Source organism: Antedon mediterranea, chromosome 3, assembly GCF_964355755.1.
Source record: "Antedon mediterranea chromosome 3, ecAntMedi1.1, whole genome shotgun sequence".
In the NCBI taxonomy this organism is placed as follows: Eukaryota; Metazoa; Echinodermata; class Crinoidea; order Comatulida; family Antedonidae; genus Antedon; species Antedon mediterranea.
Genome location: NC_092672.1, coordinates 30,933,037 through 30,959,540, shown reverse-complemented (window position 1 = coordinate 30,959,540; position 26,504 = coordinate 30,933,037). Strand labels below are relative to the sequence as shown.

At 34.0% G+C, this 26,504-nt stretch overlaps 1 protein-coding gene across 1 annotated transcript; it reads left to right on the top strand.

Annotated features, from left to right (window-relative positions):
- Positions 1-1,288: 1,288 nt before the first annotated feature.
- Positions 1,289-22,950, top strand: LOC140044297 (uncharacterized). The gene is made up of 4 exons (XM_072088775.1): positions 1,289-3,688; positions 20,935-21,000; positions 21,829-22,084; positions 22,712-22,950. The coding sequence occupies exons 1-4, from the start codon at positions 1,289-1,291 to the stop codon at positions 22,948-22,950; spliced, it is 2,961 nt and encodes a 986-aa protein (XP_071944876.1).
- The last annotated feature ends 3,554 nt before the right edge of the window (positions 22,951-26,504 follow it).

Here is a 26,504-nt window from a genome sequence, read left to right as displayed (position 1 = left end):
GCATCAAATTACCTTGTTCATGTTATATTCAATTAGTCTATCTTGAAAAAAAGCCCAGTGGGCTTGATTTAGAGGTTGTAAGGTATTATCTATATATAAATTATCGTTAATTCTGACATAGGCGAGCACAATGCAAAAACTTCGGTACAAATCTCCGCCTTGGATACCTACCTTATCTATCGGAGATGTACCGCGAAACGTAGGTTTGATAACATTAGTGTTCAGATCAACGCTATTGTTCCATATTTCTATCTTAGGAAGATATTATAAAGAGTTTTTTAACAAAATTTATGATTTCAACATTAGATTTTCAACTCAATTTCAATTCTTCCCGGTCAAGTAATTTCCGGGTTTAAGATAAGTTCACCTTGCAATAACCTGGTTTCGAATATTTTCTCTCTTTTATACACAAGGGAGCAGTTAAGATAATAGATTTGACCCTAAAGGTGACTGGAAACAGGCACTTTCCATCAATCAATACAGTGTCCCTTTGGAAGACGAAAAAAAAAAAAAATCAGATAGTAGGACTGGAGCTTAAGTTGGTCATTAGTCATAGCCATTTCAGTTTTTTGTTTATTTTAAAACATAGGGCGCGTGTGTGAAGGTACAGTAGTTAAAAAATAGAAATTATAATGCAAATTAATAAAGATCAAGTTAAAGGGGGGTTCCGGGTTTAAAATGAATAGTAAAAAATGTAAAATATATTTGTTTGTCTCTTGAACGGTAAAAGTTTCAATTTATATAAGCGCCCAGTGAAGCAGAACGAAGGCTGTGAAATCAGGCCAGATTACAAGTGCAGCTACGGCAAAATCACACTGTGGTTACAAAATAGGAAATTCGTGAAATGATCCATCTTCCGACGACTCGTTATCATAAACCATATCAATTACTTTTGTAAAATTATACTTATCTGATGTAATTTTAGTCGGTCTTCCCATTTATAAAGTCAATTTTTTATGAAAATTCATCAAAACAGTGAAAAATTAGATATGTTTGCACTTTACGTTTGCCGATTTTCGCAAAAATAATTTTCACAAAATCAATGAAGCGTAACGTATACTGTACATTCCTGCTGAGGATCGAGCGAGACGACGATACACGTGCTCTCTCTGCTGCCCATGCCTGGCATCGTCACGTGATAAGCAGATACAACAATACCAAACTGGTCGGGTCTAGTATACCCGTCTATAATCACATATATTTCTCCAAACCCGGGACCCGGAATCCATCTCAATGTGGAGGAAGACTTCACTTCATTCATCTTAACGTAAGGTCAATACTGCCAAAGATGTCTGAACTCCGCCTACTCGCAATAAAAACCAATGCAGCCGTTATCTCTATATGTGAAACTATGTTGGATAAAACTGTTCCTGATGCGGAGCTCAACATTGAAGGATACAACGTTTTCCGTCGAGATCGAAATCGGTCTGGAGGAGGTGTTTGTTTTTTTGTCAAGGAAAGACTATCTATACGCGAACGCCGGGACCTGGATTCTGAAAGTATTGAATCAATTTGGATGGAAATTTTGCTTCCGAGGACGCGTCCTATTGTTGTTGGATCAATTTATCGTCCACCAAGTCAATCATATAAGCTATTTATTGACTCGTTTGAAAATATATTGGCTGCTATTCGACCAGATGTCGAAGTTATTGTCCTTGGTGACTTCAATATTAATTTGAAAAATGAATCTGCATCAATATACAAAATGTTAGAAACAACTCTTGAAACTTTTAGCTTTACCCATCTGATAAAGGAACCAACTCGAATTACTAAGTATACATCAACAGTTTTAGATATTATCATATGTAACCATTCGCAAAAAAATTTGCAATCGGGTGTCATCCATGTAGGCATTAGTGACCACAGCCTAACGTTTTGTACTCGTAAATCTTTAAAATATAAATTTAACCAACATAAAACTATCAAAATTCGTTCACTTAAGAACTACGATGTTAATATTTTTAATGAGCAATTAACACAATCTGATTGGTCGCCTGTTCTCGATTCATCAGATGTGGACTTTGCCTGGTGCTCTTTAAAAAAAATATTTTTGTCTCTTATAAACAGAATGGCTCCTCTCAAACAGGTGCGCCTAAAACAAAAATCTAAAGAGTGGATGACACCGGAAATATTAAGTGCCATAAAAGAAAGAGACTCACTATTAAATAAGTTCAAGAATAACCCAAATAGGCCAGACCTTTACGATGCATTTCGTAAGTTACGTAATCGCATACAAAAGGACATAAAGAAAGCAAAATCTGAATGTTTTTTAAATAAGGTAGAAGTTAACAAAAATAATCCCAATAAACTCTGGAAATGCCTTAAAGATTTGGGATATAAAAATAAGCCACAAAAGGGTAGCACTGTTTCGTTAGATGTTAATGGGAATCTTTGCCATAATGAAAGCGAAGTTTCAAATTATTTCAATAAATACTTCGCAAATATTGCTTCCGATTTAATGAAGAAATTGCCTTCTCCCAGTAACCTTTTTAGTGGGGGTTCGAATGCCTTTAAAAATTACTATAATAGCAAAATCAAACATGTTTCTGGTTTTTCTCTCGAAGAAATTGATGAGAGCCTTATCGAAGAGGAATTGAGAAATCTCAACCCATCTAAAAGTGTAGGCCTTGATCAGATTCCTGCAAAATTTCTTAGAGACGGAGCTCCTAATATTAAAATACCAATAACACATATAATTAACCTCTCCATTAAATACGAACGTATTCCCTCGGATTTTAAACTCGCAAAAGTCACGCCCCTTCATAAAAAGAATTCCAGAACTGAGGCTAACAATTACAGACCTATAAGCATTCTCTCCTCAGTTTCGAAAATTCTGGAGAAGGTGGTATATATACAAGTTTCCGATTACCTTGAAAGGAATCAACTTATCTACGATCATCAATCCGGTTTTCGTAGATCATTTTCTACCGACACATGTCTTATCCATCTTAGAGATCACCTTAGAGTTCAAATGTCAAATGGTTTATTTACGGGTATGGTTTTACTCGATGTCCAAAAGGCCTTTGACTCGGTCAATCATGATATTTTGTGTAAAAAACTTAAGTATCTAGGATGCCGGTCTATTGGTTGGTTTCAAGCGTACCTGTCTGGGCGAAATCAGATTGTCGATATTAAAGGTACCAAATCGAACTCTATTGAGATTGGATGTGAAGTCCCCCAGGATAGCCTTTTGGGTCCTCTCTTGTTTCTTGTTTACGTGAATGACCTACCATCTAGTATCGAAAGTGATTGTAAAGTTGTTTTGTACGCTGACGATTGTGCAATTTTTTACTCCCATAAAGATCCAATCGCAATCCAATCTAAACTCCAAAACAATCTCGTATCATGCAATAATTGGCTGATCGACAATCAACTTTCGCTTCATATGGGTAAGACCGAATGCATCCTGTTTGGTTCTAAACGCAGATTAAGCAAAGTAAACGAATTCTATATTGTTTGCTTTGGAACGACTATAAATGGATCAAAATCTATCAAATATCTAGGTATTGAGATTGACCAAAATGTATCAGGTGACGTCATTGCCCGCTCTGTTATAAACAAAGCAAACGGCAGACTGAAATTTCTGTACCGACAATCATCATTTCTTAATTCACATTGTCGCAAAATTCTTAGTTTCGCTTTAATCCAACCGATGTTCGATTATTCGGTTTGCTCATGGTCTTCTACGGTAAATAAAAATTTAAAATCAAAATTACAAACGACTCAAAACAAAATGGTTCGTTTTATAAAAAAGTTAGGTCCCCGATCTCATGTTGGTCAATCTCAGCTAAACGACGTTGGTATGTTAAAAGTCCAAGACCGTGTCGAATTTCTTAGAGTCTGTCATGTTTTTAAAATATTTAATCATTGTTGTCCACCTTATTTATGCAATCGTTTTATTAGAATTTCAGACAGTCATAATTACAATACTAGGGGATGCAATTTTAATTTTAGAATCCCAACTATCAAGCCAATGGCACATGTGACCTTTTTTTTACAATGCTATTAAAGAATGGAATAATTTACCAATTAACATTAAGGAATCACAAACTGTTTGTTGTTTTAAAAGTAAAGTTAAAACGTATCTACAGGAACGTTCACTAGCTCTAGAAACTATTTAATTAGCGCTTCTTCTTTTTTCGATTGTCCTTTTTGCTGTTTTTTGTAATTTTTATTGTTGCTTTGTTTGTCTTTTTTGCTGTTCTTTCAAAGGACCTCATTGGAAACAAGTCCGTAGAGGACTTTTATGAGTTATCCTTGACATCCTTGTTTTATATTGGTCTTTTTATATTTGCCAATTTTAATTGTATGTCTGTGATATTTTATGTACTGATGCCGAAATAAATCAAATCAAATCAAAAAAACATGAACGATGTACAGTATTTGATTGAAGGTCGACTTGACCTACCGGAATGGTATAGATAATATAGCTCGAATGAGAGAGTTGGAATATTTGTGTAGTGCAGCCTACTATAGTAAAAGGCCTGGTAGTATCAATTCGCATATAATAGGGTCTACTACACTAGCTAGCTCAATTTTTAACTGGGCCGGATCGGCTAGGTCTCCTTCCTACTACCTGGTCTACTTGCTTGATGCATGAGTATCCGCTTTTTTGGAGAGTAAACTAAGCCTATTTTATTTTAGGCCTACTTAGACGATCGGGACACCATACGTGTGGACGGCGATCGGACCTTGTTTTGCTTCAATATTTACAGCCGATTTTGTAGAACGTTTTAGGTTTAGATTGTTTAGGAGTTTGGTTGATAGGATGGGTTTTGTTATTTATGGGCCAATCGTCTAGTAGTAGGCTAGCTAGGCCCATGGGCCCCATTGTTTTAACGTAGCCATCGTGGCATGGAATCCCTAGTCAGAATGGCTCTCGCCCATATTATTATTAGGCTAGGCCTAGAGTAGTATTGTACGTGAAGCCGATAATACGATCTGTACTATAGAGGTATAAAAATAGTATAATTTATGACTCCGTATCTGTACTAAATTTTGTATTTCATTAAATGTCAAATAAATATATGCTACTACTGTTATTATTACACTTTAGGCCTAGCTTAGAAAATCTACAAAAAATGTATTTCACAATGATCGGGTGGTCGTCGTTTGACAGGGGAGAGAGATGTAAATTAGTTGACAAACACAACGTACATGACGTCGCGAGTTTGGAATCCACTGGTGACGTGATTTTGTGAATATCTCATGAATATTAATGAGCTTCCCTAAGCTGCTGAAAAACAGACTTTCCATGAATTTACCCTAAAATGTATATGAAATTTAATTTTTTTAATTTCTCGTTATTACTTCTTCATTCTGACATGTCTATATTGTTATAATATTTTTTATTTAATGAATAAACGATACTTAAAAGCAATTTTAAACCCAGAATCCCCCTTTAAATATACGCCAAAAAGAATTGGAATATATTGTGGGGAATAGTATTATAAAATTACATAGGGAGATTTGATGATAAGACATTTTGTTTAAAATCGAGTGAAATCCCGATAGCAGCTGAGATTTATTGAGTAAACTGGCAGGAATAACTGTAGGCTATCTTCCTGTGTCCCGTTAGGACCGAGATGTCTGCCCATGTTGCAAGCCGTAATGTCTTCTTTCTTGGGCCCACTCTGTCACGGCAGTTAGTTTCAAAAGATGATTAAATTAAATAATGTATTAATAATTATTAGGATGGTATTTATTTGAATAAACGCCTCTTCAATAAAACATCACTTTGAATAATAATCCTCCCCCCCCCCCAACCCAACTATCTAATAAACGTCCATCCACATTTATAATAACACAATTTTTACCACTTTTCATATCTATAGGATTTCATTTGATTATAAATCTTACCATATTATTAAAACTAAAAAATTTAACATATATCCCTCGAATAAGCACCTCCCTCAAATGAACTCCGCCTCCCCAAAGGGCCCTACCAAACAATAAAAACTATACTGTAAAATGTTATTAATCATCTAAAACACTGTGAAACAGAGTAGTTTAGTTTTACGAATGTCAAGCATTTTCAATAATGGTAACCTACAGAAAACGTATATAAAGGGGAACATTAACATTCCGAGAACCATCGTCTACACTTCCTAGAGGGGGAGCGAGGGAAGCGAGCTCACCCTCTAGTAATTATAATTTTCTTTATGAAAAAGCTCAATATTTAATCCAACTGACTTCATCGGGCAAAGGCTATATGTCGCCCTCTATCAATCATTGTTTATTTTTATGACTATCTGTAATTAATAGACGTGTTTTAAAGTGCACTGGAAAAGTAATAGCATAAACGGGCATTCACCATTGCACTTGGGTCACGTGTCGTAAATCATGACTTCACTTTCATCGGAAACTAACGTAGGAGAGTTAAGCGTGGTTCCCACTAGAACGCAACGCAGCGATGTGTTGACGCAAAGTGATGTATTGCGTAATCAATGTGGGAACCGACGACGCAATAGTGCTGCATATATCGCAGGTTTGATTTCACGCAGGTTTAACACAATTATTGGAAGGGCATTTTGCTTATGTTGCGTAGGTTGCGTTACGTTGCGTCGCAAGTCGGAACCAAGCTTAAAGTACTCCGGTATCGGTAAATGTATGTCGCCCTCTATCATCCATTGTTATTGGTTTATCCGAAAACGAGGTCTTTTGAATATAGAATAACATAAAGAGTACATAAAATGGTGGAAAAGGCACTATTCCTTAAATACTAGGCTTCTTAAGAATATTTTAACTTCTGTACACATTTTTCTTTATATGGCCCAATCCCATCTTGATAAACGATAACCTCAGGTCCAAAATATTATTTTTAAACATCTGCAATTAGGTTACTCTGCTGGTGACGAATGCTACAAAGCCTTTCACATTCAGCAACGAATGCATTGGCAGATAATTGGTGACCAGTTACCAATTTAGAACGCCAGTATGTTCGGTTGGGGGCGAGAGTTTCCCAAGAACCAGTGGTGGGAATGTTAAAAGTAGTAGGCTTACAAACTTCAAAATTCAATCTTGGTTGTTATTTAAACGTATAAGCCTGCACCCAACTGAAGTTGTAGATATCTTTATGTTTATTATATAATGTGACTATTTATGTAATCGTCATTTATTTAAGTAAAGTATCTACCTATGCTATTTAATTATTAGCTACAGTCTACTATAGCTTGTTGTTTTCTCAAAATACTATCAATTGTTTGTTTGGTTAGATCAATTTATCTCCCTCTATCAGTAAATTGGCACACTGAGTGCTTCATCGGCTACTTTATTTATAGCAAAGGTTTTTATCCAAACGTCAGCAACGAGAACCTTGTTTTAAGTTCATCAACACGATGTGTTTTTATCGGACGTTATTTCTCGTTATGATGGTTACATCTCTATCATCTAAAGGTAAGTTACATTAAGTTAAATACCATTTTAGGACCATGAGTCATTAGGTTAAAAAAGAAGAAAAAAACCAAATTTTTGGTTTCTAATTATCTTAACTGAAGACTATAATGTATCTCTCAACTCGCGCGAAATCTGCTAAACACACGCGCTCGAAAAAAACAAGTTTGCCAGACCCTGTTTCTTGAATCCAGTTTGCTGACTGTAATTGAATAATACTAGTATAGTAATAACAATCAGAGAGTTGCAACCTCCGCCAAGAGTAAGAAGAAGAAAAGTATAAAGAATCGTGATAAAGATCAGTCTTGTTTGTTTTTTCTTATAACATTACAAAAAGTCCCGTCGCACCACTTTTTAAAATAGTCTTAGATTCATTTTTCGTTTTTTATCCATTTTCCCCTTTTTCCTCTTTCTTATTTTCTTTTCTCGTATTTTTCGTTTTAAATTTTATTCTTTTTTATTATTCGCACTTGACGGATAACCATTAATTTGTTATACAAGATTAATAATTAGTCGAGTCGGGCAAACCATTGTCAAACAAAGGACCATCTTTCGAAAGAAATTCATCTTCGCTGACCTGTCATATTTGAACAAGGCCATATACATGGCTGCAGTCGCGTGCTCAAATTTGAGTTATTGTTTACCGACCAACCAACCAACCGACCGACCGACATGAGCTGTAGATTCGCATGCAAAAATGAGCACAGAAAATAAAGCCTAAAACAATATAAATGGTACGACAGGAATATTGCCACACATTTACATTTTGCATTATTTTAAATATTATGATCAATACTGTAGTTGTTTTTTCTGCACCCGAGTTTTGTTTAGAAATGTGTCCTTTTCAATCATAAGCCATATTTTGCTGGTTTTGTATACTTTTTACGAGTATGAATGAATAAATAATTCTGTATAATATCAATATAAACAATGCTCTTAGAATTAAAGTAAATAAAAAAGTCAATTCTGGTCACGTAATAGTATCTATATGTAAATTTACGTAAGGGCAAAATTCGATAAATCTCGGTTTATTTCTAGAATTTTTACTCGATGGTATATAAAGTTGGTTCATACTTTCGGTACTGATTTTAACCATCTGATGTAACCCTCTTTACTATTTAAATTTAGTTAGGTAATTAGTTATTGACGTTTCAAACGAATTTAGGTTCAACGATCTGCCCAAAATAGGGGTGTTTTCCATTCGTGGTATACACTGTCTAATGAATGTCCATGGAAAAATACCCGCACACAGTAGGAGGATGCTTCGCATTTTCCTATCTCCCCCTACGATAATAATTTTTAATAGCTGAAAACCGGTTGAACAGCTCGAGTACAGCATCATAATGTTGAAGACAGGCTGATTTTCTTAAAAAAATACTATTTTGATAGATTTAATATACATTTATACAACTCTTTTGATCTGCGATAAATGGAACATTCCAATCTCTCAGACTCCCAGTTTGTAGGTAAATTTATGAACCCTTGGTTTAACACAAGTAGGTAAATTTATGGGCCCTTGGAGAATAAAACTTATTATAGTATTGCAATACTTTGACAATATTGTAAATTTGTTGTCGTCATTTGAATCGAAATTGTCTTACTGTGAATGTGGTTACTGTGGAACATTTATTACTGCGACTGTGAGTAGATTACTAACATTTGCTTCTCAACGTTTGTATTAATTAATAATTACTAGATGGTACGCTCGCTTCGCTCGCGTACCATCTAGGTCGTGCCCACAGATGGTTCTCGAATACACAGTAATTTCAGCGTTAAAAAACTGGCGATTTCAAATGTACAATAATGCAGGACAATAATATATGTCGTTTACAGGAACGATTAAATAGATACTGTGATTTATGTACTCAACTAAAATTAGCACACTGGGAATTACTTCCGAAAGAGAAAGTTGTCACAAAATGAGACCAATTGTTTAAGTCAAATTTAAACAAACTTAATTTGTGTTTTGTATGTAACATTATGGTTGAGAGATGGGGAAGAGGATGGGTGCAAAGAGGAACAATTTTTAAATATATTCTTTATTTTGTAACGAAATATTAATTAACATTACAATTACATTTACAAATAATATACCACTAAACACAGTAAAACATTGCGATGTAATACTTTGTTGAAACTATCACCGTCGTAGTCGATTGAGATAGTACAGTACATGTAACGATACACTACGACGTATGTTTATATATAATGTTAAACAATTTGTGAAAACCACCTCTATTCGGGGCAAATCATAAATTTGATTTAATCGGTAATAAATATTAAATTACGGCGACTGAAAACGCTAGCTCAATATCCGTTTAAAAAAAATTATATCCAACCTCTGCAGCACAGATTGAAAAAAAAAATGGATCGAATTTCTGTTATGAGTATACAGTACTTTCCTTTACGACGCCTGAGGGAATAGACACTTGTGGAACGACACAGAGATTGGAATGTTCCATTCATCGCAAATCAATACATTTGTATAAACGTATATTAAATCTATCAAAATAGTATTTTTTAAAGAAAATCGGCCTGTCTTCAACATTATAATACTGTACTCGAGCTGTTTAACCTGTTTTCAGCTATTAAAAACAATTATCGTAGGAGGAGATAGGAAAATGCGAAGCCTCCTCGCATTTTTGTGGCGGGTATTTTTCAAGATGGACATCCATTAGACAGTGTATACCACGATCGGAAAACACCCCTATATGGGGCAAATCGTTGAACCTAAATTCGTTTTAATCGTCAATAACTAATTATCTAACTTAATTTAATTAGTAAACAGGGTTACATCAGGTGGTTAAAATCAGTACCGAAAGTACGAACCAACTTTACATACCACCGAGTAAAAATTCTAAAAGTAAGCCGCGATTTACCGAATTTTGCCCTTACGTAAATTTATATATAGATAAAAAATTTAAACGTTGTAGTGGTGTATCGTTATGTACTTTACTATTTCAATCGACTATAACAGGGACAGTTTTAAAAAAGTATTATAAATCGTAAATGTTTTACTGTGATTAGTGGTATTTTATTGATAGGCTTATAAAACATTTTAAACAATATTTCGTTACTGAGTGGATAGAGAATAATATTTAAAAGTTGTTCTTCTCATCCTCTTCCCCATCCCTCAACTCTAATTTTATGTACAAAACACAAATTGGGTTTGTTTAAATGAGATCAAATAAAAAAATTGGACTCATTTTTAAGACAAGGTCTAATTCCCAGGGTGCTAATTTTACATAAATCATCGTTTCTATTTATTCGTTTCTGTAAACGACAATGTACTATTAGTAGAGGAAAATTTTCAAAATATGGCCGATTTTTTACCCTTTTATTTTTTGACATAAATGGTTACTATTGCATAATAAACATGCGCAGAGACGAATAATGGGTTCTGCGCACGTCAATTGTGCTATAGTAACCAGTTTTGACATAAATGCTTACTATAGCATAATAAACATGCGCAGAATCTACTAATGGGTTCTGCGCATGTTAATTTTGCTATAGTAACCAGTTTTATCGAAAAATAAAAAGGTCGAAAATTGGCATTTAAAAAAAAAATCCCTGTACTATGGTCCTGCGGTGGTACATACATTTTTTACGCTGAAATTACTGTGTATTCGAGAATCATCTGTGGATACGACCTAGATGGTACGCAATTTTATGTAAACTTTTTTTCATGGCAGTCACGCCATGCGCGTAAACAATCTGCCATTAGAGATCCTATAATAGAATAACGAAAGAGTATAAGAGCATTCAGAATAACTGTATACTAGCATGATGTATAATAGTATAAAAGCATAATGAAAAAGAGTATAAGAGCATCACGTCACCGCAAAGAAGAGATTACGTTCCATAGTTACTACTGTATTCATCACATCCATAGGTGACTCATTATACCGCAACAAAGGAATGAAGTTTTCAACAACAGACCAGGATAATGACATGAACATAAATGCATGTTCTGATACTTACCATGGAGCGTGGTGGTTTACCGAATGTTTTAACACTCATCTGAACGGTATATTTGATGACGTGGATGGATTTGCTCTTGGTATCATATGGAAGGGTAACGACGTTCATTTTACGAGATACTATCGGGCTAATATGAAATTGAGGAGAACAAGCCCATGACACAATCCTACTGAACACTTTATTATATTGTCTGAAATTAATCACAGACAGTTACGATTTGTGCGGTTGACACTCTATTGCGTGTGTTACATTTTGTTATTTTAAAATAATTCTTTAGTCAATAATTACAAAACATAAAGTAGACTTAAACTTTCAATCTTCTATCAACCATAGCCGAAGTTTAGTCGTGTCTTCTTTGTTTAGAAAATGGAGATGAAATATGTTTAGGTAAAATGTAATTTTTTAAACGATAAATGTAAAGGTTTGTAATTTATTTAGATCAAAGGCTAGATAATACGTATGAATAATTTAATATATATTATATATCTTACACAAATAGTAAATATCGCTGCTAAGTTCTTGAAATTTCGTTAGCTATTAACGAATGTGGTATGTCGCCCTCAATTATTCATTTGCACACTTTTTGTTTAGCTCTGGCGATAAAAGGATTTATCTGTGGCTGCGACACGATCTGTCACATGCTGCTGCGCGCCGCGGAGAACATGTGCATAATACAGCACTGTTGGTATTTGTCGCAACCAGACATACGATCAAAGAACTGTTAAAAGTTTTTAAGGTGAGCTCAGTGTCCTGTTAAAACATTTCCTTGCTACTACCAACATAAAAACAAATTAATTTGACATTAAAACTAAAAAAATAAAGAAAAGACTAGTGTACCAATAAACTTAATTAACTGTGTATAGGCTTAAGCCCCCAAGGAATCATTAGAATGTTGCTGCTTAATTACGTGTTTTATCATCCTAAAAGAAGCATTAGGCTAACTCAGATAGCATCGGTTCTGTCTGAGTTGATACCCGACGAGATAAGTCGTCTTGCGATGGATAGTTTTTTAGGTCACCGTGGGAGAACTTTAAATATGTTTAATTTTCTCCCGACGAGTCGGCTCGTCGGGCCTCGTCGTACGACGCTGTCTGAGCTGGCCTTTAGAAGTTGTCACTTCTTTTAGTTATTTTTAAAATAGCTTTCTAAAAACAATAGACCTATATTTAGAGGTAAAGAAATTGTCACTTGGAAGTAACTAGTGACCACGCAATGTATATTTTAGATGTGTAAAACTTCTTCTTTATGTAAAACTTTCCAAAATATCTCCCTCTATGTGTAAATACTCCGAGTTATAGCGCAATTTATGTAAAAGTTTAGCAAATGTTATTTCACCATTCCTCACCGAGCAACTAAAAGCAGACCCATTTAAATTTGTTAATATTGAAGAAAGAATGTGTATTTATCGGACGTTCTTTCTTTGCCTGATTGTTTTAAAGGCTACAATTGTATCATCAGGTATGTTTTTTTTTTTCAATTAAAGACAAAGGAAGAGGCTAGCTTCCTGTTAGATAACTCTCGCGATGAGATGCATTTTAAATCGAATGTTCATCTGTGAAATTTTAGTTCTAACTTGTTATTGAAAAGATGTGGAGGGAGGTATCACACGTGTATAAATACAATAATATAAACTATGGTTATCGTAAAATGGTGTACATTGAAATATTAATTAATTCCAATAAACACAAATATATTGTGAACTTGAAAAAATAATTTCCAATAATTGTGTGGCACTGTCAGCAAGTAAATCAACATATCGTGCATGCACCTTAGTAATTGCCAATATCAATTGCTACGGCCATCTGACTTAGACTTACAGATAATACGCGCGCAAAACAAACTCTAAAGGAAGATAACAAGAAAGTAAAGAAGAAACCCATGGGAAGACAATTCTTCTTCTATTCTTAATTTAAAGTTTAGTCCTCTGCAAAAAAATCATTTAACAATTATTAATTCTTTTTTCGTAATCGTCGTTCGTACACTTCTGTTCTTACTCGTCGTATTTCTTTTTGTACTCTTCGTATTTCTTTTCGTAATCGCCGCATTTCATTTCATACTCGTCGCATTTCTTTTCGTACTCATCCTATTTCTTTTCTTACTCGTCGTATTTCTTTTCTTATATGGAAGGGTAACGACGTTCATTTTACGAGATACTATCGGGCTAGTATGAAATTGAGGAGAACAAGCCCGTGAGACTATTCTACTGAACACTTTATTATATTGTCTGAAATTAATCACAGACAGTTAAGATTTGTGCCGTTGACACTCTATTGCCTGTGTTAACTTTTGTTATTTAAAAATAATTCTTTAGTCAATAATTACAAAACATAAAGTAGACTTAAACTTTCAACCATAGCCGAAGTTTAGTCGTGTCTTCTTTGTTTAGTGTCGTATTTCTTTACGTACTCGTCGTATTTCTTTACGTACTCGTCGCATTTCTTTTCGTATTCATCGCATTTCTTTACGTACTCGTCGCATTTCTTTTCTTACTCGTTGTATTTCTTTTCGCACTCATCGTATTTCTTTTCGCATTCATCGTATTTCTTTTCGCACTCATCATATTTTATATTTTGTATGTAGCGTGCATTTTCAGTTAGACAAACTCACTGGTTTGCTTCTAGTGATAGATATGTACTATTGTAACGATTAATTTAAATAAATAAGCCTAATAAAATTGTTATTAACAACAATGCAAAATCTAACCTAGTTTTTGGTAAAAATAAATAATTTGTTTTGTTCTCTCTCAATATTATATTTTCTTACACTCATTTTAAATCTTATAATTACATTTTATGGCCTACTGAATATATTTATGTATTGACATTTTCCTGTACAAAGCAGACTACAGGAAATTCTATTTTAATGAGTTTTAGTATAAGTATAATATTAGTATAAAAGCCTTATCTACAATTGGACTCTAGCAATTGTGTTTTTATATTAACTTTGTTATAGCAATATATTTATATTATGTAACAACAATTAACTATATTATTTGAAGTTATTGGTTTTTCCAGCATATTAAAATTGTTGTAACTGTTTCGTTTAAAATTTAACTTTTAGAATATTATTATGTTAGTGTACTATAATATTGTATTGAGATATTGAAGTTTCAATCTTATGTTAAAGTTAAAGGGGAATGTGCACAATTCTCTTCAATCGAAAGTGTGATCAATGATATCGGTCATTGTGTAGTACGAAAAGGCATTATGAGAGAAACAAGTTTAAATTATTATGTTTTTCATTAAAAGTATTAAAAAGTGTAACAGGTTATTACAAAGTATTACAACTTTATTACAGTTATAAGAATATGCGACAGCAGTTATTGAAGACAAGGCCATATACATGGCTGTAGTCGCGTGCTCAAGCTAGTGTTTACTGACCGACCGACCGACCAACCATTGCACACGACTACAAATGCGTGGGGTTATTACAAATTTACGAGAGGTTATTACAAAAACACCTGCAGTTTTTACAAAATGCCACACGTTAATACAAAGTGTGAACACTTTAATAATTAGTGCGAAAACTTTTGTGACAGCAGTTATTACCAAATACGAAAACCTTATAAAAAATACGAAAGGTTATCAAAAAGTGCGAACACTTTTTTCCCTTCAAAAGCAAATTCTAAGCATTACATGGCCAGTCCATTGATTATTAAACTTGTATGTGGTATTCGGGTTTATTCTATTTTAGTTAAAGAATTTTCGACATTTTAACCCGTATGTACCCAGTCAGTCAATACTGTTATTTAATTTCTCGTAAATTTTCAATGAATTACATTTTATAAATTCACAGGGCCCTCATGTTTGCGATATCTGCAAACATCATCTACAGAGCTTGACATAGACTTTACTGATTCCGTATTGGAGTGGTCTTACGTAAAGACGAGGATTGCATGTGTAAAACGATGTCACAGCTTTGCAAAAACTTGTAGTCACGTGGTGTATGATGCAACAAGTCGCACCTGCAGACTATACGCAGATGATGTCAAGTACAAACGCCCGGAAGGATATTGTCCAATGACAGTCACTTTATCTGTCATCCACGTTAGTATATATATATAAATTATGGTTAATTCTGACATAGGCGAGTACAATGCAAAAACTTCGGTACAAATCTCCGCCTTGGATTCCTACCTTATCTATCTCAGATGTACAGCGAAACGTAGATTTGATAACATTAGTTTTCACATCGACGCTATTGTTCCATATTTCTATCTTAGGAAGATATTATAAAGCGTTTTTTAACAAAATTTATATGATTTCAACAGTAGATTTTCAACTCAATTTCAATTCTTCGCGGGTCAAAGTAATTTCCGGGTTCACCTTGCAACAACCTGGTTTCAACTATTTTCTCTCTTTTATACACAAGGGAGCAGTTAAAATAATAGATTTGACCCTAAAGCTGACACAGGCAATTTCCATCAATCAATACAGTGTCCCTTAGGAAGAAGGAAGAAAAAAAAAAACCCGATAGTAGGACTGGAGCTTAAGTTGCATAGCCATTTCAGTTTTTTGTTTATTTTAGGAACGGACCGCGCGTGTGTGTAGGTACAGTAGTTAAAAAATAAAAATTATATTGCAAATTAATAAAGACCAAATTAAATATAGGCCATAAAGAACCGGAATATATTGTGGGAAATAATATTATAGAATTACATCAGGAGATTTGATGATAAGACATTTTGTTTAAAATCGAGTGAAATCCCGATAGTTGATTGAGTAAGCTGGCAGGAATAACTGTAGGCTATCTGTGTCCCGTTAGGACCGAGATGTCTGCCCATGTTGCAAGCCGTAATGTCTTCTTTCTTGGGCCCACTCTATCACGGCGGTTAGTTTCAAAAGATGTTTAAATTAAATAATGTATTAATAATTATTAGGATGGTATTTATTTGAATAAACGCCTCTCCAATAAAACATCACTTTGAATAATAATTCATCTCACTGTTATCTACAATTTACCAAGCATTTGTTATTCTTTTTTACCACTTTTCATATCTATTAGAGGATTTCATTTGATTATAAATGTTACCATATTATTAAAACTAAAAAAATTAACATATATCCCTCGAATAAGCACCCCCCTCAAATGAACTCCGCCTCCCTAAAGGGCCCTACCAAACAATAAACACTATACTTTAAAATGGTATTAATCATCTAAAACACTGTGAAACAGAGTAGTTTAGTTTTACGAATGTCAAGCATTTTCAATAATGGTAACCGACAGAAAACGTACAAGGAGAACATTTTTATCATTCCGAGAACCATCGTCTACACTTCCTAGAGGGGGAGTGAGCGAAGCGAGCTCACTCTCTAGTAATATTAAATTTTCTAAAATTTTTGTAAGCATGCGCAGAATTATTTCTAGACTTGAACTAAGTCATCGCGTCATGTAAAATGAAAAGGTAACTATAAAATAATATTATAAGATCACACCGTCCGAACGATCAAATGGGGCCAACAGCAACTCAAGGGAAATGTTTACATGTTTTTACTTTATATAAAGATACTTTCAATTAGTTTAGTCTCCACGAAATATTAAATTACTGGCTCTTTGTTGGTATTGTCAAAATGATCTTTGATTTTGGGAAATAGTTCTCTGAAATCCTAATCCCTTATTAAACATGCGTACTATAAGGAGATTCCTCGACTGTAGGATGTATCATGGATTAAGGAATAGAAGGATATGCATCGACGGTGACATCAAACGATTTTCCGACGCGCTTGCCTTTACTAAAGCACTGCTGCCAATCAAGCAAACTCTGTTTCTCCAACCGCGGCCCTCTATAGAACGCTGCGAATCAACTATTACTATTTTGAGAACAAAACGTAGCCATAGAAATCGTATGCGCAGTTTGATTGTTCTATTGACATGTCTACGTCGATGATTAATTGACAACAACAATATATTGCTGAAGAATTCTGTTTTAATTTCATCACAATCACAATCGGAAAAGTACACTTTCTTACGACCGGTAATTTTAAGTAGTTGGTAATTCATTCATTCATCTTTCATTTCGGAAAAAAAAATTCTCCATAGTTCAGTAACAAATTAGTGTACATTAGGCCAAAAAAAAAATAGTTTGTTTGCTGTCATCCGCCGCCCCTAATTTCGCCAAAAATTTGGGGCGGAAATAAGAAAAAGTTTTTTTTTACGTTGAGGGCGCTTTAAAAAAAAGTTTTTTTAATGATTTTTTTTGGCCGAAAAGGTGTAAAAATCGAGTGTGCGAGGATGAAACAATAAAAATAATAACGTAGCGTATATTTCGGTGTATAATCGCACTTTTGACACGCAAATTTAACCTCTAAATTAAGGGTGCGTCTTATACACCGAACATAAATGCCTCAACACACAGATATCGCCACCTCGTTGGCTAGGCCTGGGCTTTTTAAGGTAAGGCCTAGGCCTATTAGTATTACTAAAGTCTAAAGAGTAAGCCTAGCTACAGTGTACTAGCGTAACAGCAACCTGCTAGTTTTCAAAGCATTTTAGCGTGATTTTGTACTAAATATGATGAAAAGATTTGTTCATTATGGAGCTGTTTTAGGCGCTCTGATAAAATTTCATTTTAAAACGACGTTTACGATTGGAATAGTATTATAGTTATACGCACGACCGTCGTACCCCCAGCGCGAGCGAGCCCTTCTTGGCAACCACATTGTGTACACAGTATTCGACTAGTATATTCTCCAGTTGATTATAGCATAGACCTAGCGTACACACTTCTAGGATACATAGATACTAATCGAATACGATTGTCCGTGAAAACGTGCACCTCTCGATAAAAGGATCGAGCGAGGCTAGCCCACACACACGTGCGGTCATGCACTCGATGTTGCGGGTGCGAAACTCATTCATAACAAGTTAGAAAGAACTGACGGAATGGGGGACTTCCCTTCTTGTTGAGGCTGGGCGCGGCCGTCTTATACATCGACGATATACAAAATTATAAATACCGATATTTTACTCTCAGTTAGGGGTCGGGTGCGTCTTATTATACACAGGTGCGACTTATACACCGAAATATACGGTACACTAACTTCTAAAAATTAAAATATTTAATTAGGCCTGCTAACAACCACCTGATGTAACCCTGTTTACTAATTAAATTGAGGTAGATAATTAGTTATTGACAATTAAAACGAATTTAGGTTCAACGATTTGCCCCCCACATAGGGGTGTTTTCCGATCGTGGTATACACTGTCTAATGGATGTCCTCTTGAAAAATACCTGCACACAATAATACGAGGAGATGCTTCACATTTTCCTATCTCCTCCTACGATAATTGTTTTTAATAGCTGAAAACCGGTTGAACAGCACCAGTATAATGTTGAAGACAGGCCGATTTTCTTTAAAAAACACTGTTTTGATAGATTTAATATACGTTTATACAAATGTATTGATTTGCTTAATTTGTTTTAGGTAAATTTATGAGTCCTTGGTTTAACACAAGTAGGTAAATCTATGGACCCTTGGAGAATAAACTTACAACTGAGATATAGTATTGCAATACTTTGACAATAACATTGTAAATAGGTATTAACCATTTTTGATCGCCATTTGAATCGAAATTTTCTTACTGTGAATGTGGTTACTGTTCGATATATAAACACATGTACAAATAAAATTTATTAATATGACTGTGGGTGGCTCTACTGCTGGATATATAAACACATATAAATATACATATACAAATAAAAACTTTATTACTGACAGTTGCTTCTCAACGTTTGTATTAATTAATAATTATACAAAATATAAACGTCGTAGTGGTGTGTCGTTACATGTACTTTACTATTTACTATAACAGGGACAGTTTAAAAAAAGTATTAAATCGTAAATGTTTTACTGTGTTTAGTGTTATATTATTGATAGGCCTATAAAACATTTAAAACAATATTTCGTTACTGAGTGGATAAAGAATATATTTAAAAATTGTTTTTCTCATCCTCTTTCCCATCTCTCAACTCTAATGTTATATACAAAACACAAATTGGGTTTGTTTAAATGAGTTCAAATAAAAAATTTGAACTCATTTTTAGGACAATTTTCTCCTTCGGAAGTAGGCCTAATTCACAGAGTGCTAATTTTAGTTGACTACATTAATCATCGTGTCTATTTATTCGTTTCTGTAAACGACAATGTATTTATAGTCGTGCATTTGAAATCGCCAGTTTTATTTACGCTGAAATTACTGTGTATTTGAGAACCATCTGTGGACACGAATACTAGATGGTACGCGAGCGAAGCGAGCGTACCATCTAGTAATAAAATATGCGATTTTTATATTTGAATTATCATATTGGTCTGCTACCTCCTGCCATTAAAATTTGCGTTAATCTATAGAATAAGAAATTATGCATTTGGCCATGTACGTTCTTTTGGTCACAAGTACAACAAACGTGTTTTTAATAGGCCTATATGGCTAAGCAGTGGTTTCTTCATCAATCTCCTTAATTATCGATATGATTATATTTAAATTTTAGTACCAGGCTAGTGGTTATGTCATCCACATAACATCCAATCACCGGGCCTAATTAAATGAAAACTGTGATTCCTGATCCGGGATTGGCTGGATATCTATAGTTGCGATACGTCACCATTGACTCTACTACTCTCTAGCGCTCGTTTCGTTTTGAAAAGTAGACGCAAGGCAAACGAAAGCATAAAAGTACCTTGTCTATTATTGTATTATTATTCTCACAAGAAGTAGACAACGATGAGTATACAGGTCATGATTACACGCAGTGTAGCTACTACAATTAAGATTAGCCTACCAATAGGCCTACCTATGACTATATCAATGTTTGGCAAATCATAGAGTTTACTAGTAAGCCTAGAAGGGCTGGGCATAGTATTCTTGCTGATTTTGTAATTTTACATGTAGGCTGAGACAACAAATACTTGGTGTCTCAGATGTAGGGTTACTACAGGTCCTAAAATGCTACTTTAAGGGTGTCATAAAAACATTAGCGTAGATCAATCGCGGAAGATTTCGAACATGGCAAAATGTTTAAACCCAAAGTGTACTACAATTTACAAACAATTTTGTACTTAATTTGGTAATTACATTTATTAATAATCTTGTAATATTTATTGGAGATCGTTTAATTAATTGAATTCAGAAAGTTATATTAAATTCGTCGTATACAGTTGTGTTCGTTCGCTAGCGCTAAAAATATAAACTATTAATCACGCCAGCAAGATAAGAGCGCGCGAAAGCATAGCCACCAAGTTTAAAGGTTGTTTTAAATATGTGCAGTAACAATATATTAGGCACGCGACCGTTTCGTTGTTAACGACTGTTAATTGAACTGTGTTTATTTTGTAACATTGTGGGCGGTCCTCTGTCGGCTAGAGTCATGGAAGCTTTTATCTCAAACTGATGCATATCCTTCTATTCCTTAATCCATGGATGTATGTAGGATAGCAGTGGTTAATCTAGTCATATTTATGTTGATTTGACCAGATACATTATCTTGACAAATTGCAAAGTGGATGGCACTTAGACGCTTTCGTAAATTTACAATTATATTCTCATTTTGGTTTGTCTCTATAGTATCGCGATTGTACAGAAGTTAAAAGTGTGTTACCAACAGCACAAAGCGGTGTCTATGTGATCAAGGTGTGTAAATCATGCGAAATCAAAGAAGTGTTTTGTGATATGGAGACTGGTGGCGGTGGATAGACGGTAAGTATAGCTATGCTGCTCAGACGGTTATTATATATATTATGGATCTATGCAGTGCTTATAATAAGTGTAGGCCTATAGTATACGGAAACATACGTATTAGTACAGAATGTAGCCTACGTAACAGATTATCGGTAAAATGAAACGAAATGACCAATTTTGAAATCAAACCAAACAAATGGAAACAATAACTGTACTTAAGATTGTTATATACTGTAAGTGTGCTCTCGTTTACCATTCGAAAAGAAAAGCAGGGAAGAGTGAAAGAGTACTTTCACTCTTTCCTGGAAAAAGTAACAAAAATATTACTTAAATTCACCCGTACTTTACGGTGGCATGTAGTGTTAATTGCATCAGTTTACATACACTGGTCTAACGGTATCCGAAATTGTACTGTGTGTACCCATCTTTCTATATATCTATACCGTTTATGCTAGTCTGGGTTCCAGACGGAGTTGGACTTAATATTAGTAAAAATATAAAGATTTTTGGCACATATGGCGTTTTATACGTATACTACTTGAGCTTGTATTTTCAGACAAAAACCGGAACGTCGGCTGGTGGACTAGTATAAAAAAGACAATAAATACAGACTGGGGGAAGTCTACTTTTAAGTTTTATGCATACGTCATTCTATTGATTAATCAGGCATAACGGCGAGTAACTAGCGCCATCACATAGATATACTAGTCGCATAATTCTTGAGTTAATTTATTTTAATTTAAAATTGAGGTGGTTATGATTTTAGCAAATGTTTTGCAGGTCATCCAGAATCGGAATGATGGATCCGTTGATTTTCATCGTATGTGGGAAGATTATAAAAATGGTTTTGGTGAAGTTTGCGGTGAATACTGGTTGGGAAACGAATACCTTCATCAACTGACGTCATCGGCTACGTATGATCTGCGGATTGATTTTGGGGACAAGGGATGGTTTGCTGTGTATTCTAACTTCACTGTTGGATCCGAGGATAAAAAATACGTTATGGACTTTTTATCCTTTATAGCTGGCAACAAAGGTATGTACGAACCAGTAAGTAAACGGGTAAGAAAAGTAAATTATTGCGATGTAATTTGGAATATAGAAAATATAATTAGACTTTAAAGCTTGTTAGTGAAAACATTTTCTTCTGGCTTCTATTAGTATGATATGAACAAAATGAGTTGACAAAATAGATTTCAACTCTTGAAAATCTTCCCCTATCAATGAATAAACATTATAACACACCTACTAGTGTACTGTTCTAGAAAAAGTTTCAACCAGCCGCTTCCATCATCATCCATCAACAATTCAGCGTGGGAGTAGAGCAATGTCAACCCACTATGCGCTCCACAGTAGTAGTGTGACGGGTTTCCTTTCATAAGTTATTCAGGCGGGCCTGCTGCGCTGGCCATTTCCAAATGTTTTACTAAAGGCGAACGTGCAATAGGCATGTCTTTAGATGGAATGAGATAAAACATTGCACGAAATGTGATGTTAAATCAACCAATGGAATGGCAACCATACACTTTAGATACGTGGTTGTGTCATGCACTTCTACATCCAGCTCGGATAAGACACTTAATTAAATAGAATTCCATGTATTTTTAAATACTGTAAGCCAGCGTTATTAAGCTAACGTTTACCTATCAAATGTCTATTATAGGCGACTCTTTTACAAACCACAAAAGAGTGAAATTTTCAACAAAAGATCAAGACAATGACAACTGGGCTTATGGTGAATGTGCTATAAAATATTCGGGCGGCTGGTGGTTCAACGATTGCCTCTATTCAAACCTAAACGGTAAATTTTATGTAAAACCATATTATAGAGGCATCATGTGGACAGACATCGAGTCTACTAAGCAATATTATCGGGCAAGTATGAAACTGAGAAGAACATAAGTTTGCGATTGCAATGCGTAGGAAATCATAGAGGTCACTAGGCATACGTGCATGTCAAGTATAAGTTTAACTATTTTGAGCCATTAAACATGGCACGTTTGCCATCAACCATAATTATAAATTCTATGAAGATACACTATCAGTACAGTAGAAATTACATTGAAAATAATATAGAAAATATAAGAAAAAAAGGTTCGAGAATTTTTATGCTCAGTTTGAATTAATCAATTTAATATTTTGCAAACAGCGCCACCATTGTGAGGCGAGCGTTATCAATTTGTCAGGGGCTGAAACAAATATTATTATAATTCATAACATGTCTAGCCCTATTCGGGAACTGATTGTTCATAAATTTGATACATATAATATACACTGAAAACTTATGCAGAGTCAAATACATTCAATACAAAATACCTACAGTTTCGTTAGAAAGTTCAACTTTTAGCTTAGAAAGTTGCATTAGTTTACTGTTCAATAGTATAGAGGGCAGGCTATATCCGGTTTAGATTAAAAATTCATTTGTTTGGTAAATTACATTAACTAATGCAATCTAACACACCTATGCACATGTTTCATCATAAGTAAGGAGATATTTTAGTAAGCGTTATATACCATTCTATATGGAACGCCGTTTACGCAACATTTCGATGATATGAATTTTATGACGCGATATGAGAATGAAATGCATCGATATGAATTGAATGACGCGATATATGAATGAAATGTTTTGAATTGAATGCTTTGAATTGAATGTTTTGAATGAAATGTTTTGAATAAAATGTTTTGAATAAAATGTTTTGAATGAAATGTTTTGAATGAAATGTTTTGAATAAATTGTTTTGAACGAAATGTTTTGAATGAAATGTTTTGAATGACATGTTTTGAATGAAATGTTTTGAATGAAATGTGTGAATTGAATTGAAAAAGTCAAACTATTGGTGGCGTATGTCATTCCCGCTTGCGATTTTTTTCTCAATCTCTTATGCCTAAGCCTGGGTACCCTGATCTCCTTTCCACGCTGTCATCAATATGGATCCTTTACAGAGAATCCTAACAGACCTGAAACAGTGGAATGCATATTTCCAAACCCAGGTCTGTTAGGATTCTCTGTAAAGGCAGCGTGGAAAGGAGATAAGAGTACGCAGGTTAAAACCTTTCATTCAAAACATTTTATTCAAAACATTCAATTCAAAACATTTCATTCAAAACATTTCATTCAAAACATTTCATTCAAAACATTTCATTCAAAACATTTCGTTCAAAACATTTCATTCAAAACATTTCATTCAAAACATTTCGTTCAAAACATTTCATTCAAAACCTTTCATTCAAAACATTTTATTCAAAACATTCAATTCAAAACATTTCATTCAAAACATTTCATTCAAAACATTTTATTCAAAACATTTTTATTCAAAACATTTCATTTAAAACATTTCATTCAAAATATTCAATTCGAAGCATTCAATTCAACACATTTCATTCGCGCCATTCAATTCATATCGATGCATTTCATTCACATAACGCGTCATGAAATTCATATAATCGAAATGTTGCGTAAACGGCGTTCCATAATTCTACGTTGAGCACAAACAATGCCACTGCGGCTGGCCCATGGTAATGTTAGCTCATTCGTTGACTTAAAGAGCGTCGCCCTCTATAAATTGTAGTTATTAAAACAAATAATATTTTGTTTTCCAGCACATATTTAGATTGAAAGCAGTAATAAACAGATTATTATGTAAAGTAAACATGTATTCTAATTGACCACTGAGGCACTGAACGCACTTTATAAAGTTGTTTATGATGTTTTATTAATCAAGTATGTGGCATCACCAATAGATTTATTAGGAGTCAAAGAGGGTTTACCTTTGGTCTGAAAGATATATTGTTTCCCAAAAATAATGATATACTTTCTGAAAAGGCTATTTTAATAATTTTTCTAATTTAAAGGGAAATTGGTTCTAAAAAAAATTATTTACCTGATCATTTTTACTGAATTTTAAAATTTTTCTAATTTATTGTACATGTATGGATTTTAACTTTTTAAAATCTGTTTCAGAATTTTAACATTTTTGAATCCTCTTGGATCCATATGTTTGTATGTCGTCTGTATATTTTTGTATTGTTTTAAGACAAAATAAAAATCTAATAAACTGTAATTTAAAGAAAAATATAGAAGATAGTTTTGAGAATCCACGTCTTTGGATACTTTATGTGTCCAAAGTATTACAGTATAAGCAAATTATGTGATACATGGCTACATAAGTATCAAATGTGACGCCTGTGTCATATGTCATAAAGACCAATTAACATAGAATACCGGCACCACAAGCACACATATGCTGTATGTGAGACTTTATTACATAATTTGTTTTTTTTTCTAATTGTATATGAATTATATTATATAATTGTTATGTAATAATAACAACATTATTTGATTAAATCTTTTCATATTTAGATCACTTTGAAATAAAATAAGCATATAACAATGTGTTTCTTTCTATTTAAAAAATGTACAGTTATACATCCTTTTTTCGTTCGTAACATAATGTAGGCCTATATTTGTATTATCGTTAATTTATAAACATTAATTATGTGTTAAAAAATATGTAAAAAAGAGGAGTACATTTGAATATGGAGAATTTTGGTAATAATAAGTGCAATGAGAATGCTGCGACCTCCGCCGGGTCGGTAAAAGAAGTCAATAACCGAAACCAAATTCGTGATCCGAATCCGAATTTAAATTAGGTCTTATAAATAGTTTGTTTTTTGTTATCGCCAACATTTTGATTTAGCCTGGTCTAGACTAAGGTTTATCTATGGTGAACATTGGTTATATTAGCTCCAAGCTTAAAGATGCATGTCATATAATAAGCCTATTCTAACTCTAAAACTCAACGGAACAAAACTTAAAGTTGTATCAGCCGATTGGCATTTTTATGCAACTTCGACTATTATTCTTCCACGTTAGACATTCCACAGATTTGCACCATACCAAAACAACGACGACGATTGGATTTTCAGTTTTAAATTATTCAAGGTAGGCCTATACTATTATATCTGGACTCATAAGATTGATGTACTGTGGCCTATAGGCCTACGTTTTGTAGATTTAGAATACCTTACCCAATTAAGTCTAGGGATAATGATGGTTGTTCATGTCCCTAGGAATATTATATCTGGATTCATAAGATTGATTGAAGAGTTAAACTACATGTATTGTGGCCTATACGTTTTCTAGACTTGGACATACCGTACCCAGTGAGGTCTAGGAACAATGACGGCTGTTCAGGTCCCTATCTAGGAAATGACTATAGCCAAGGCCCTATCCTTACATTGTTTTATTGACGTTTGCGTACCACGATAATTTTCATAATACAGTTGGTTAGTTTTAAATGACGTCCGTTTGATCATTTGTTGATTCGAAATTCATATTTACACACCGCCCGCAACATCGACTGCTGGACTAACATGAAAAATAAAAATAAATACAGTTTTGGAGCAAGTCTATATAAGTACTAATACAAATGCCATTATGTAGATCAAAACAG

Bases quoted from the DNA above. Each gene is read 5' to 3' on its own strand.
- LOC140044297 (XM_072088775.1), top strand. From the start codon at position 1,289: ATGTCTGAACTCCGCCTACTCGCAATAAAAACCAATGCAGCCGTTATC. The intron at 21,001-21,828 runs GTGTGTAAATCA...AATGTTTTGCAG, and splicing joins GCGGTGTCTATGTGATCAAG to GTCATCCAGAATCGGAATGA. The intron at 22,085-22,711 runs GTATGTACGAAC...TGTCTATTATAG, and splicing joins CTTTATAGCTGGCAACAAAG to GCGACTCTTTTACAAACCAC.